The 16,127-nt window shown below is 42.3% G+C and overlaps 1 protein-coding gene across 1 annotated transcript in view; it reads left to right on the forward strand.

Annotated features, from left to right (window-relative positions):
* CSMD1 (CUB and Sushi multiple domains 1) overlaps positions 1-16,127 on the forward strand; it is a 2,556,145-nt gene that overhangs the window by 2,307,949 nt on the left and 232,069 nt on the right. The window contains exons 45-46 of the mRNA XM_075598211.1: positions 7,155-7,235; positions 8,711-8,824. Of these exons, the coding sequence (XP_075454326.1) occupies positions 7,155-7,235; positions 8,711-8,824 (195 nt within the window). The remainder of the gene's footprint in view (positions 1-7,154; positions 7,236-8,710; positions 8,825-16,127) is intronic.

The following is a 16,127-nucleotide window of genomic DNA, read 5'->3' on the forward strand; positions in this document are numbered from 1 at the left end:
TGATGATGAGATACCATTTCCAAGTGTTGTACATGTACATAACCCCACTGTGTTTAATCCTGTTCCTAGAGGTAGGGTCCGACGGTCCCAGTCTACTGCAAAGCGGGTTCCGTAAGTCCCAAACCACCTAAGATGAACCCCATGATCTATAAGAATGTCATTAGAGGGAGGCGTAAAGGCTCGCACTCTACACAGGCAGCAACATCCGGTGTATCTTCCAAAGCAGAGTCTGAGGAAGGTATGAGTGTGTCATCCTCATATGAGCACCGAGATAAATGATGGGCACCGTTATTCACAGGGTATCATGAGGGGATGGACCGTACCAGATTTGGGTTAATAAAGAAAGATATTATAGATCACTGGTGGGAAGTAGGCACCTATTCTCCACAGGAGGTTGCCGACGAGTTAGATAACAGGTGGTGAGAAATTATGCAAAAGGTGATTACCCCCAAAGGCTCATCTATTCTGTACGGTGATGTTGCGCCTGAGGAGCCAAAGTTCTGGGTACTGCCAGGAAAGGCTGGGAACCGGAACCTTACAAAATTAAGTAGGGCAGACAGAGCCATAGCGGCGAGATACTGGCAATCTCATGGATTTGAGTTTCCATACGTGCCAGAGCCGATAATACAGGAGATCGAGGACCAGAGAGACACATGGCTCAGGGATGCAGTCCTTGAACACTTGAGGATTAAGTTTGGTAACACTACCTACATAAGGGAGGATAAAATATGTTCTGTGATAAAAGCTTGGAGTACAGGCAGGAATATATTTATGCATAACATCCTGTACAGACTGGAGAATGGGCCTGTACAACCCTTCTTTGTTAAAATTGTGGATCACAACGGGCGGGAAGTGAAGAAGCCTGATCCCCGTCATTACTATTGAGTTAGGGTTCTCCATGTTGGGAGTTTCCCATTGTGGTATGTCACCATCATGGGTGTTACAGTCTAGTGTACACGATATTGATTAACTATGTTCTGTATGTTCACCGGATGGTCCAGCAAATTATGTCCAAGTGTGGACCATTGGATTCCACCTGAGGGAGAGTGTAGCCCTGGTAAGAAATTGGGCTATAGTTCTATCCTCCTCCTGGTATAATCCCTGGTAAGGGCAGGTTGCCAGGAGTTATCATTGGTTTCCCCCACTTCAAGCACTGCCCTGAGTGGTGGAGGTAGGTCACCTGACCCTGTGTCAAAGCAAGAGACACAGGGGCGGTGCCTGCTGAGATCATAAAAGAGCAGTGCAGTTCCTATTTAGAGTGGCTGTTCTGTTAATCTAACAAGAGTGATAGTGAGTTAGGAGGAGAGGAGTGATTAGCTCATGAGTAGAGCTGATCTAGCTACAGTTAGTGAGGTGGAACCAAATACCTCTCACCCTGCGTAGGAGGTGAGGGAAGAGCTAGCCCCACTCTGGATGCCTTTGGTCCAGAGTGGTGTCAGGGAACATCACAAGGGAGAACAGTTAGTGGACTGTGCATCAACTGTACCTGTCGGCTGCTGCTGCTGCCCAAGAGAATAAAGAGACTGCTGCTTTTAAAGATAATCCTTGTGTGAGACTGGAATCTCTCATCCCTGTGGGGAATCTCTGTGGTAAGGATTCCACCCCGCATTCCTGGGGCTTACTATAGATGGAGGTGCTGCACCATTGAACCAGAATGAAGGCATCCACCTCAGTAACCTGTTCCTGTTATCCCCCATGTCATCGTGGGAGACTCAGGCCCTCCTGTTGCCAGTAGGTATGCACCACACAGAGACACCTAGCCAGACTCCAGAACACCTTAGGGGACCCGATCTGCGATTAAGGGGGGGAAGATGGACTATATATATATATATATATATATATATATATATATATATATATATATATATATATATATATATATATATATATATATATATATATATATATATACATAAAAGAAAAAAGCAGCGCCTCTATTAAGCTAAATCTATAAAGTTCATAAACCAAATAATATAATTAATGAATAATAATAACTAATATGTACCATATAGTAAAAATTACATATATATAACCAAATCAATCAAACTATAAACCAGAAAACAATATGATAATTGTATACATATAGATATATGACAAAAATAAATAAACAGAGAAACAAAAGGAATAAATGGATAATATAAGAGAAAAAAATGTATAAAAACCAGTCCTCAAAAATAAGTCCAGTAATGGTGTTGGTTCCTGTGTGGAGGGTCTCCGGCAGCTCTCAGTGTGGTCAAACCAAGTCCACAGTGAATCTAGGGGAAAAACAGGAAGAGAGAGCGCACGCCCATAGCGTAAAATAGTATTTTAATGAGGGGAGGGGGAGAGGGGGGATAAAAAATGCACTCACAAGGGTACAATAAAAACAAGCATTGTGTGATATAATCACCACCATCCGGTTCGTGTCTGCAGCATCTTGGGGCAGTCCCAGTATTGCAGTATCAGGATCGTAGTCCCAACAGGTATCCAGGGCAGATAGTATTCAATACAACTGTATTAGAGTCCTGGAAGATGGCTCCGTGTAGTACAGGCTTTTGCAGCAGTTGCGCATGGATCCGTCCGTTCCAGCGCTCGGTGATGACGTCAGTGTCAATGCGTCTGACGTGATGACGCTCCCTGACGCGTTTCGTCACTCTCGGGTAACTTTTTCAAGTTGAAAAAGTTACCCGAGAGTGACGAAACGCGTCAGGGAGCGTCATCACGTCAGACGCATTGACACTGACGTCATCACCGAGCGCTGGAACGGACGGATCCATGCGCAACTGCTGCAGAAGCCTGTACTACACGGAGCCATCTTCCAGGACTCTAATACAGTTGTATTGAATACTATCTGCCCTGGATACCTGTTGGGACTACGATCCTGATACTGCAATACTGGGACTGCCCCAAGACGCTGCAGACACGAACCGGATGGTGGTGATTATATCACACAATGCTTGTTTTTATTGTACCCTTGTGAGTGCATTTTTTATCCCCCCTCTCCCCCTCCCCTCATTAAAATACTATTTTATGCTATGGGAGTGCGCTCTCTCTTCCTGTTTTTCCCATATATATATACATATATATATATATATATATAATCTACTCGCTGAACCAATAAATCTATTCGCCAACTAGCCCCGCCCCCTAGCTCCACCCCATCCCCGCTTTTAAAAAAAGAAATTGAAAATTCCTAGTAAGAACTGATAAACATTCTTTTGACATAAAAAGATGCACAAAGCGCACTGGGGTAAAAAAGGATATATTGTAAATTGTAGAAGTAAAATCAAGGTAATTCCACTTACAGCGTACAAATACTTCCAACAAATTGTGTCAAGCTGGACCGCTTAGGAGTTCCACTATCCTGAAGTGTAGCACAAAGTCTTCCTCTCTGCAGGGTGAGTTAGCAGCCGTTGGGACGAATGCTCCCGCGCGCTGGGAGCAGCAGCTGTTCCGCGTCTCGCCACCTCTCTTCCTCCCGCTTCCAGGTACTGTACTGTAGACACAGTAATGTGTGCAGACCTCCGGATTACCAGTGCAAGGTAAGAGTTAGAAAATTCTCATGCATGGCCAATAATGGTGTAAATAACACCTAGGCCGAATTCATACAGGAATATAGTGCCACCTGACAAAGCTCTGTATTGAGTGAAAGTAGTAGTGGGTTTACTACTGAGTGTCCACCTGTGAGACTGTCTCTTGAAGTTGCCTATATTCCTATATGAAGTCGACCTAGGTGTTATTTACACCATTATTGGCCATGCACTCCCTCACAGAGAGAGACAGAGACACAGAGCCTGACTGACTGGGTGACTGACTGACTGACTGGGTGACTGACTGACTGAGTCAATGACTGGTTGACCGACTGGGTGGGTGACTGACTATGACTGACTGGATGGGTACTTCTGTAGTCCCGCACACACATTCTCCCCCCCCCCCCACGCTCACACTTCCCCCCCCCCACACACACACTCTCCCCTGCCCCCCCTCCTCCCCCCACACACAAGACCACCAGATAGCCAAAGATGGTAGAACCTGCAAGAACTCTGTACCGGTGTTCCAGCAAGGTTTTTACATTGCGGGGGGATAGGGAACTGATTCACTGCTAGTCAGCGGTCAAGTGCACACTTCAGCGTGGGAACAGGAGCTCCTAGTCGGATCTCCACTGCCCCACTAGCTGTTGTCTCTTCCCTGGCTTACCTCACCTCTGCCTCCGGCGGAAATCGGCCTTTGCCCCCTCTCCGCCGGTTGCCCAACTTGGCTGGATGCTGTGGCACTGAGCTCCGCCCAGGCTCCACTGCAGGGCCAATAACACTCGTCCCAGCCGTTGGCTCGCTCACGGTCATCGGGCCGCAGGTTTGCGGTCTTTGTGGGTCCGTGGCGGCCATCTCAGTATAGAGGGAGTCGAAGGCCACGTTGACGTGCTGACATGCAAAAAAAAAATCCTGACAGATCGCCAACATGCGTCTGCCTAATGAGGTAGAGGGATTTTTTTTTTTTTCGACCAGGGGGAAAAAAAATTTTGAGCAGGGGAATTGTAAGTTGCCAGCAGCCTAAATCCTATCGCCCGTTACGACCAGGCGACCGGTTTTGTCGAACACTGTATATGTGTATATATATATATATATATATCACATAGAAAAAGAAGAAAAAGCACTCCGTAATAATAGTCACTGGTGTGGGTGCAGATCCTATAATGAAGAATAAGCAATACGATACCGTTTGGAAACAAAATCAGCAGGCAGCACTACAGAATTGAACAAACAAGTGTATTGAAAAAATAAACACAAAACCAATATATATATATATATAAACTGCACTTTGTAGAAAGATCAAAAAAGCAGGCACACCAAAGGATACAATCTTTGTACCCTTTGGTATGCCTGCTTTTCTGACCTTTCTATATATATATATATATATATATATATATATATATATTGTAAAAAGAACAAAAGAGCCCCAAAAAAAGCACTCAAGTATGCCTCACATTACAAAACCACATTGTTTATTTGGAAAATGTCACAGAACATAAAGTAAAATTAAAAGCACAGAAAATAAAATACGGCATGGATCCCCTGAAAGGTGCAAACTTGATAGAAACCTCTAATCAGGGAGTAACCCTGAAAAACAATTCAGAAGTCTAATAGACAGATAGATACTGACAAAGTACCTGACAAGGTATATACCACGTAGCTATTAACAGACACAACTCAATAGTTAAGTAAGGTGGCTGTTAAGTAAGGCTGTTAAGTAAGGTCCCCTGTTTTGTCCCCCCCTTGGGACATTCTCATGGGCTTTGAGCTTGGCTCCTTGATTCCTCTATATACTCTGCTGAGTGCCTGACATAAGGTGAAGTAGCTTTTTATTGCTGTAACAGACTAAGGTGTGTTTTTCTGTGAGTATCTATGTGTTTTCATTGCTAACTTGCTGATATTGCTATGCTATACACTTGTCCCCAGAACCAGGGAGACAGCATTACTCTGTTACCCACAGTATCAGCCACCTTACTTAACTATTGAGTTGTGTCTGTTAATAGCTACGTGGTATATACCTTGTCAGGTACTTTGTCAGTATCTATCTGTCTATTAGACTTCTGAATTGTTTTTCAGGGTTACTCCCTGATTAGAGGTTTCTATCAAGTTTGCACCTTTCAGGGGATCCATGCCGTATTTTATTTTCTGTGCTTTTAATTTTACTTTATGTTCTGTGACATTTTCCAAATAAACAATGTGGTTTTGTAATGTGAGGCATACTTGAGTGCTTTTTTTGGGGCTCTTTTGTTCTTTTTACAATATTATATGCCCTTTTAGCACCACCGATAGATGATTACATCTCTATTTTCTTGTCGGTCTTGTAGTTGCCTTTATTTGTCATACGGATGCGGGGTCTTTTCTTTCTCTCACAAAATATATATATATATATATATATATATATATATATTATACAGTATATATAAAATAAAAAACAAATAGACGATACCGTTCTGTGGCTGACGAAATGCTTTTATTTGTGCGAGCATTCGAGATACTCGTATCTCTTCTTTCGGCGGTGTTACAATGGATAAAGCAAGAATGGATTTTACAGGTGCAGCGGCCATTATTTTAACAAATCACGCGGTGTATACCTTGGAATACCCATGTCATGGCGCGGGATTGCTTCCAACCGTACCGCCTTAAGACGCGAGTGCAAGCGAGTGCATAAAATGGCATTTTAGTGTTGTGGCTTTTAGACATCTGAAATTGACACAGTAGCACAGTACTATACACATTACAATTCACTAATTTCATTGCATTTAATTGCACACAATCCATGAAATTCAAACAAAGCAACCGCAATAAACACATGTGCCTGGGGCGATTGCCCGCGCTCATGTGCGTGGAGTACAGCAGCGCACACGAAAACGGCGCTGTGATTTCTTAAAATAATGGCCACTGCATCTGTACTTAAAAGCATTGCATCCTGGAATGTATCTGTGACTGAAGCCTATCCCTCCCCCTTGTGCAGTATCGGATTAATGACTTAAGGTGTTAAATGTCCCTGAATGTTAGTGATGTAAGAGTGTGTATGTGTGTGTGTGTGTGTGTGTGTGTATGTGTGTAAATATAAATTTATAAAGTGCACACAGTGTATACAGTGCTGCACAGGGGGGAGGGATAGGCTTCAGTCACAGATACATTCCAGGATGCACTGTTTTTAAGTAAAACACTTTCTTGCTTTATCTATTGTAACACTGCCGTAAGAAGAGATCAGTGTATCTCGAAAGCACAAATAAAAGCATTTTGTTAGCCACAGAAAGGTATCATCTATTTGTTTTTGATTATTAAGCTCGGCTAGCATAATACAGATACCTCTACATTATATATAAATAAATAAATATGTCTGTGTAAACTTGAACTTTAGAATGAAGCTATACAATTGGAAAAAAAAATGTCCTTGTGTTAATCTAAATATGTGAAAATATGCATCTTTCAAATTTGCCTATAAATCAAAGGAACATTTATTATGTGATATATAAGGCAATAAAACATTGTGTACATAAATATGAGCATAACATATGATATCAGCATGTGTTCATTTTTTATGTGTTCAAAATGTGCAAACTACAGAAATTTATCAAGATTTGCAAATATTTTCAAATTTACGATGATGTATTGGTAAATATTTGCTTTCCTTTGCAGCATACCAACATAAGAAATGCCAGCCTCCGGCAACTGTGGCAGAGGCTGATATCATTTCAGATGATGATGATTTTGAAATAGGTATTGCATAATTGTTTTGTGTTTTCTTAAATAGATTGGCTTTTTCTATTTACTCTTACACTGTTATTTATTTATAAAATATTTTACCAGGAAGTAATACATTGAGAGTTACCTCTCGTTTTCAAGTATATCCTGGGCACAGAGTTATGATGATAAATAATATATGGTTATAAATACATAGTTACATAAGTGAACAGGATATACATTATATACAAGACATTGCATGCACAGTTAAAGATAATACAAATGATAGAAGTATGTAACAGTTCAGACCAGATTAAAATGTAAGACAACTTTAGTTTTAGTTAAGGAAGATTCATGTATTTTCATGTAATTTTTTATTCTGTATACCGTGTTATTTTATGTAATAACAAGTATTGACTCCATAGTAAAGTATTGACTGGCTGCATAATGCATTTTATTGCAATTTGATTAAGCTGATTGACATTAACTCTTTTTGTTGCTTAAGTACAGTTTCCTTTGCATACATGCATTCCGCATGCAGACATCCATTGCTAATTTAATAAGGTGCAAGGTATGGTTTCTACTGCATGGAAAGGTTTTAGTTTATATATAGACCTATACCTGTCCCAACATTACTAAGATGAGGCATAAAACATAATAAAGAGAATACAATGACATACAGTACAGGAAAAAAAACCTACTGTAGAATGGCCAGGGCAAAAAAAGCATAGAGGTTGCATACTTCCCACAATGGGTGTATGCACTGAAAACTATTAATGTGTGAATGTCTTCAGATGTGCTTTGTGAAAACGTTCGCAAATATTTTTTTTATTGCAAAATGCAAACAGCCCGATTGCTCAAACTCTTTGCCAAAACATTGGATATTTTTCTTCAGAATTTTGAAAATAGGGCTGTATATACAGGATCATAAAGGATACATTTCTTTGGCTTGCAAACTTCAAGGAAAAAAATTTGCACAGCTTTGCTGTATACCCAATAAATAATATTAACTGTTTTCTTTATATAAAAATAGTAAATGTATACAGATGTAGCAAGACTTTCTGCGATAATCCTCTGTGTCCGGCGCAGCCGTGGTCGCGGAGCTGAAGGCAATACGTTCTTGCTACTGCTGCGGCCGAGTTTATTCGAGCATTTGCCCGTTCTCGGCCGCAGCAGTTACCTGGCGCGCGCCGGAGGGTGCCGGGCGCGCGCCGCCGGGTCCCCCGGAACCCCCTGCCGCCGTCCCACACATCGCGGGACACCAGGGCTCCCTCGGGGAGCCCTGGACGCGCGTGCAGGGGGCGCAGGCACCCAATGACGCGTGACCGCGCATCGGTGACGCGCGGCACGCCGAGGGGCTGCCACTTGCAAGCCGGGAAATCTCCCGGCTTGCGGAACTGGCCACACTTCAATAAAGTGTGTCGCCAGTGTACATCTGTAAGTATGCATCCTTCAGCCTGCTTTTATTCTCTGTTTAAAAGCCAGACCTAAAGTGTTCTTTATTTTTTCAGGAGATTTTGTAAAATATCGGTGCCGCCCAGGGCTCACATTGGTTGGGAATGATATGATAACCTGTAAATTGAATGCTCAATTGCAGTTTGAGGGCTCTCTGCCAGTCTGTGAAGGTAAGGGTCATTTTTTTTTCTTAAAACCTAAAAAATGTACAGTATTATTAGGAGTGAAGACATTTTCTCCAACATTAATATTAATCTAAAATGTTAGCATGATTCCTGATTTTTTAAATATGCTTTACAACAGAAGTATAATTTCCCACGTGGCTTCCTTGACTGGTAAATGTTATTAATTGCTGGCTTTTCTTCTCCACATTGTCAGTCACTGCAAATATAATACAATGCAGCCACCAGTATTAGAACTCTTGACTGAGAAATTCTGGGGCAGTCTCACAGTAAATGCCTCAACACTCCTCAACATTGTAGCAACATTTCTGTGAGATTCTTAATGGCCCATAAGACTAACACAGCGGGGTTTCAGTTTGAATGGGACTGCAGGGACTCCCCGCTGTGTTAATCCGATGGGCCATTAAGAATCTCACAGAAATGTTGAGGCATTTACTGTGAGACTGCCCCAGAATCTTCCAGAATTTCCCAGGTACAAGCGTTCTAATACTGGTGGCTGCATCTGTATGTAAAATAAAACTGAAGTCCTGATATGAAAAGTACAAGGATAACCAAGTTATTGTAATAAAGATATTATAGACCCATATTTATTAGGTGGTATTATTTGTTGCACCACAATATTCACAAAGTCTAACACACATACACACACACACACACACACACACACACACACACACACACACACACACACACACACACACACACACACACACACACACACACACACACATACATATATATATATATTTTAATTATTATTAATAAAAGTAAAATAAAAATCTAGTGCCAAAAGTGCATGGTTTGTTCCCTTCTGTTAATAAAATGTTGTCTTCTTTTTTGTTATTCAATAATAATAAAAATGCAATCCTTTCTGTTCCCATGGAAACTCTTTTTCCCAGATTGAAAATGTGTATGCAATAGCTTGGAAAGTACTGTATTAATAGAGTCCAAAATGTTGAAATTTACAAAAAGTATATTCATTCTCTACAAACTCTTATGACGATCACAGTGCATGGGGAAAAATAGTGGCAGCCTCAGTCTCCACTCAACTAGCCCAAAAGAATTCAAAGAGAGAGAGAGGAGTTCCCAGAACACAATGAAGAAATAAAATGAAAAAATGTTTCAAATACCTCTAATCTTGCATAATATCAATGTTTGCAGTTTATCCTGGCCCTTCATGCTTTGTCATTGGAGAATGTAGCACACTTTCCCCCACCCCCTGGGAGATATGGTGGCTAGTGTGTATGTGCTGCTTTACCTGGAGCTTAAAGGATGTCTGAGCCTCTGCTGCTGGGAGCCTAGGGTGTACCTGTTCCGTTGGTCGACAGCGCCTCCACCTGCGCGGGATCCTAACAGTGTGGGATAACCCCTTGCAGGACAATAATGAATACACACTTGTATAATATAACCTGTTTACTGTACACATATAACTAATATTAATATAGAACCACTCAGGCCTCGCAGGGCCACAATCACACACCGTGCCCCACACCCCAATGATATAGTCCCCACACCTATGGGGCCCTTGGGCACCCAACCACCCACCCAGTGTCCACGAGTTGCAACCCCGCCCAAATGTGTAGGTCAGTGCTGCCCACTAGAACTGAGGTGTACATTGGTGCACTTGTTGAATTAGGTACCTGTCGGGCGCGCTGTAGCTGTAGGATGGGATCCACGGATCCAGAGTGGTGAACCGCGATGCCACTGCCCCTATGGTGGGTGGGTCCCGCGTGGATTGTACCACCTTTAATAGTCTCTGTAGTAGCAGGTGTTTGGTCCCACACAAGATTTCACAAAAGGATGTTATTACGTTATATATGGTGAAAGTATACTAACGAGGAGTGCTTTTGAGCACTGGACTGTGAGCAGTGTGCTGCTCGGTTTGTGCTTGAGGCCAGGATGCAACTGTGTCCTATTTTGGTCCCTATCACTGGTGCTACAGGGGCAGTGTCCCTATCTACTGGGCCTGTTCCTGCAGCAACCACATGCTGAAAGTGGAGTCGGGCCTAACAGGGGGTATCTGGCCTAGTGCAGGTGCCACAGACACCTGCACACACAACCTACCCCTTCCTTGTCCCAGCTGCGACTGACGTGATTCTTAGCATGTGAAAAGTATTTATCTGGCCACAGGGGTTTGCTGCAGCCCGATTGGCTAGCTTGCGCCATGTGATCTAGCAGCCACAGTGGCTGTTAGGTGTTGTAGTCCCCCGGCAGAGCTTTTGGGTGTAATGGCCGCCGCTCAGGACCTCCTGTGCATGCGCGGGGTGTAACAAGATGGCCGCCGCACTTGGACACCTATTGCGCATGCGCAACTGCTTCTGCGCATACGCGAACATATCTAAGATGGCGACGCCCTGCTAAGGGAGCCACCGGTAGCCTCCGTCGATTCGATCGCCTCTTCACTGGCATCGCGTTCCCACGCTGTGTGGAGGTGAGTGAGGTGGACCGGGGGAAAGCCCCAGCTACAAGAATATTTAGAGATAGAAACACAGTGCTAATATGATATGACTTGCAACATGGTTTTGAAGACATACAGGAATTCATTTTGGAAATTACCATTTTGACTAAAGATCATATCTAAAACAATTTTAACCATCATGTGTGTGTTAAACTCTGCTACTAATGTAGAAAACATTGCTTTCTAGACAAAAACACCTTACCACTTGGGTATCCAAGGAAGACTGTAAATCATTTAAAAAAAAAAAAAAAACTTTATTAGATAGCATATGATGCATGTTTAACAGAGATTAATTGGATATGGAAAATTTAGCCTTTACCAAGACAGTTAATCTCAATATAGTACAGGCAATACAGATATTTGCGCTTTTACAGATAAAAAGGCAATTTCCAATGGTTTGAAGGATGTTAGCAACTTATGTCAAGCAATATGAATATCTGATCTATACTTTTTAAGATATTGATCCTGGGAGAAGGACCTTAAATTCTGATAAAACAAAGGAATTGGAAAGCAATATCTTGTGTATATGCGCAGTTTGCTGCTTTTGGACAATCGTGGTGACATTAATGAGCAGAGATAAAATTGGTGGCAAAATGATTGAGCCTTCCATGTGCATTTGTGCACATGAGAACTTTACATAGTTACATAGTTACAAAGTTAGATTATAGGTGAGGTTTAAAAAAACATACGTCCATCAAGTTCATCTATGCTAAATTTGGATGACAGATACTTTATCCTATATTAGTACTTACAGTATATTGATCCAAAGGAAGGCAAACAAAGAAACAAACCCAGTGAAATATCATCTAATGATATCTCATAAATGGAAAAATAAATTCCCCCCTGACACCAAATATTTCAGATTACTACATGGATAAACATCCTTAACATGTTAACTTATTTGGTATATCCCTGTATACTTTTTCTTTCTAAAAAGATGTCCGACCCTTTTTTTTGAAGATATCTATTGTACCTGCTATCACAGTCTCCATAGGTCATACATTCAAAATGTTAACTGCACTTACTGTAAAGAACCCTTTCCTTTGTTGTTGGTGAAATCTCCTTTCCTCCAACCTTACATCATTTGTACTGTTCTGGGGATGAATAGTTATTTTAAAAGCTCCTTGTATTGTCCCCGAATATTTTTGTATATACAGCTGAACCCTGTTATAACGCTGTGCTTACCCAGAGCAGGGTGCTGGGATCTGACACCACGGGTCAGCCATTGCGCACGGGGGGGGGGGGTGTCTGTCTCTGTGTGTCTGTCTCTCTGTGTGTAGGTAGCAATAAAACATTTAATAGAAGACAAAAAAATGGTCACCGCGATCAGGGAACCCAGCGGAACCCCCACGCAGGGGAGGAGGGGGACACATGAAACCACAGGTATTTAACACTTTCCAATGCTGCTGTGTGTGTGTGTGTGTGTATGTGTTCAATAGAAAGGCTGAAAATACTGCTGGGAGCCTTAATAGCTAGACCAGTCAATCCAGTGCTGCACAGAGTACATAATTAAGCTACTGCACCGACACACTTTATTCGAGCAAATACCCGGTATGTACCTGGCAGATACCTGGAATGCGCCACTCCTAACCTCTGACAAGCCCCGTTGCATTTGCCTTCCCAGCCTGGGTTCATGCCTGGCTGATGGGCGGCTGATCTGTTAAATGATAATGATTAGGATTTAATAGGCTGCAATGCTTCGCGTGTCTACCAGATGGCATAAATTCATGAATTGTAATGCAGTTTATATATATATACTGTGCAGTATTGCAGCCAGCGGGAATAAAATGCTTCAATCCCTGCTTGGAAAATAACTCAATGTACTCGGGCAGAAAACAGTCACAAACCTCAATACACCCGGGTATACCCGAATTCGTGGCACTAGCCAAGCTCGAATAAAGTGTGTCGCCAGTGTATTTGAAAGCTGTTACGCCGATGCTCGCCACAAACCGGGACCGGACCGCGGGGCTGAGGTGGGGTTATATAATCACCGACCTTAGTCCACGCAGACTGATCCGGAGTGCGCAGTTCGTAGTCGTACATCGCAGGGTCAGGATTGGAAAAGGCAGCATCGTCGTTATTGAAGCCAAAGTCGGGGTAGGAGAAGACAGGACAATCGATGGCCGAAGCAGGGTCAGGATAGAAGACATCCGGGTGGTCGTAGTCGTAGCAAGGAATCGGCAAGAGGCAGACAGGAGTTCCCTGCTTCAGCTTAGGAGCGTGAGCGCGGGAGTGGCCTCTGCGCGAGGAGCGGCCTCGGCCCATGACGCCGGTCTCAGCAGGGGGAGACAGCAGGCTGGCCGAAGTACACCACTGGGCAGCATCGGGGAAACCAACGCTTCAGCGCGGAAGTCCAAGGCAGGCCACTGCATAGAGATAGCAGCAGGCCGCAGGAAACTAGGGGTAGCCACTGCTAGGAGTGAATGCAGCAGGTACCAGGAAATAGGGGTAACCACTGCTAGGAGTGACTGCAGCAGGTACCAGTGCTGGCAACAACACTTCATCACAGGAGACAGGAACAGGCCTCTGGATACTCAGGAACTTGGAAGGTAAGAACGCTAGGAGAGAGGCCTGGGGCGGTTTGTGGCAGAGACAGTAACGTCCCAGGTAGGAGTTATGCTCGGCACTGGTTCAGTGCCGACGCCCAGGATATAAAGGGCGGAGATCGAATCACAGGAGGAGGGTGTGTGAGTATTCCTCCAATGCTGAAGCACAGGGCAGAAGCTGCAATGAGAAGCAGCACATGTGCCATAGATTGCCAGAGGAAGCTTGCAACTGCATAGGTTTGCAAGGCTATAGTCAAAGCCAGTAGTGGATTCCTTACAATAGCCTACTGAACAACAGAGCCAAGGAATAACTGCCCAGGCAAAGAGTAGCTACTGTATATCAAGTACCAAATATCTTAGTAGAGGTGCAGATGTAAAAGAACAGACTCAGTGACATTTAATAATATATTTAATCCCTCAATTTGGCTAACGCTGTGTGTGAGGGGCTCATCCCAAGGAGTCTGTTCTATTGAATTATTATAGTTCATATTATATATATGTGATATATATACTCCATATTCAACCCCTATTTGGGAGGTTTGATTTATCTATCACTGCTGTGTGGCTTATACCTTCCTTGATGTGAGCTAGCCGCATCATTGATGCATTGAGATTACAGTGCCATTCCTTCTGCTAATCAAAAGTGGCTATTACTGGGGTACATGTTAGCACTATCTATTAGCTACATGTCCCCTATTCCATCGATTCACCATTATTAGTATATTATATATTTGCAGTCACGTCAACCCTCATTGATGCCATTAGTTTATATATATTCCTAATATTATTATTAATATCATACCATATACTTATGCCATCATATACCCCTATTCTTTGAGTTGAGTACTCTCCTTTTGAGGTTCTATTTGTACCTGAGTTACTCCTCATTGGATTTGGACCACTCTGTCCCACCCTATACACTTTATAATTGCTGTATAGATATTCATTACAGTGGCACATGGTTTATGAATCATAATAAAGGTAACATTTTTTTAGGTGGTGTGCAACCATGTGAATTCTTTGAGAATGCACATCTTGTGCCCTCTATTTTTGTTTTCAGAAATAAGTACAGTTGATTTTTAATTAGGCACAGGATCCCCCCAAAAAAACAGATGCTGTACCTGCTAAATAGATAGACATGTTCAAAATGTGTCTCTTATGGTCAGCTTAAAAGCCAAATCAGGCTTGATATACACCCATCATAGCACTTTCATTTATCAAAGAAAGAAAAGAAAATTTTAATTGTTTAGTGGAATTTTGCACCAAGTGGTGTGTATTAAAAAAAAAGTAATAATGCAAGTATTTACTTAATTTTGATGCCTTTTTTTTCAACGTATGCCGATTTAGAGAGAGAGAGCCATTAAATGCATTCATTGATTTATATAGAACAGATGCAATAACAAAAAATGATGCAGTATAACAATAATGGTGTGTGTGTGTGTGTGTGTGTGTGTGTGTGTGTGTGTGTGTGTGTGTGTGTGTGTGTGTGTGTGTGTGTGTGTGTGTGTGTGTGTGTGTGTGTGTGTGTGTGTGTGTGGTGTTTGTGTGTGGCCGGAAATGGCAAATCTTGGAAGTTTGCCACAAACAAAAAATTATATATTTTTTTAAACGGGAGCCACGCTAACACCACATTATATGCGGATCCGCATTGTAGCAGATCACGCTATAACTGGGTTGAGCTGTAGTTATCATATCCCGTCTTAGACACCTTTTTTGTAATTTAACCAAATCTTATTTAGCTAGCTTCTCCTCATAAATCAGATTATCCATCCCTTTTATTTAATTTGGTGGCTCTTGTCTGCCCATTTCTTGTTCCATAATGTTTTTTTTTATAGAGTGGGACCCCAAAAAATACTCTGTATTCAATGTGTGGTCTTAACAATGCTTTATAGGGGGGCATAATTATGTTTACTTCGCTTGTATCCATTCCTGTTTAATGCAAGATACATTTTATCTGCTGTTGCAGCTACTGCATGACATTGGGCACAATGGCTAAGCCTGCTATCTACAATTACTCCTATATCTTTCTCCACCAATGATTTGCCTAATTTATCCCCATTTAATTTGAAAGATACATGTTTTTTCTTGTTTCTCAATAGCATAATATTAACATGGTAACACAACACTTACCGTAAATTTAGAGAAATAAAGGATTACTTGTTGCATAGGGGAAGGCAATACCAGAAAAAACACTTGAATCGTGACCACACGGGGTCACTGTAGCCCCAACAAATTGCGCTCAGGGTATACACATAGGGAAAAATATACATCTGAACCCCGTATAACG

The sequence above is a fragment of the Ascaphus truei genome, chromosome 4 (genome assembly GCF_040206685.1).
Source record: "Ascaphus truei isolate aAscTru1 chromosome 4, aAscTru1.hap1, whole genome shotgun sequence".
NCBI classification, from domain to species: Eukaryota; Metazoa; Chordata; class Amphibia; order Anura; family Ascaphidae; genus Ascaphus; species Ascaphus truei.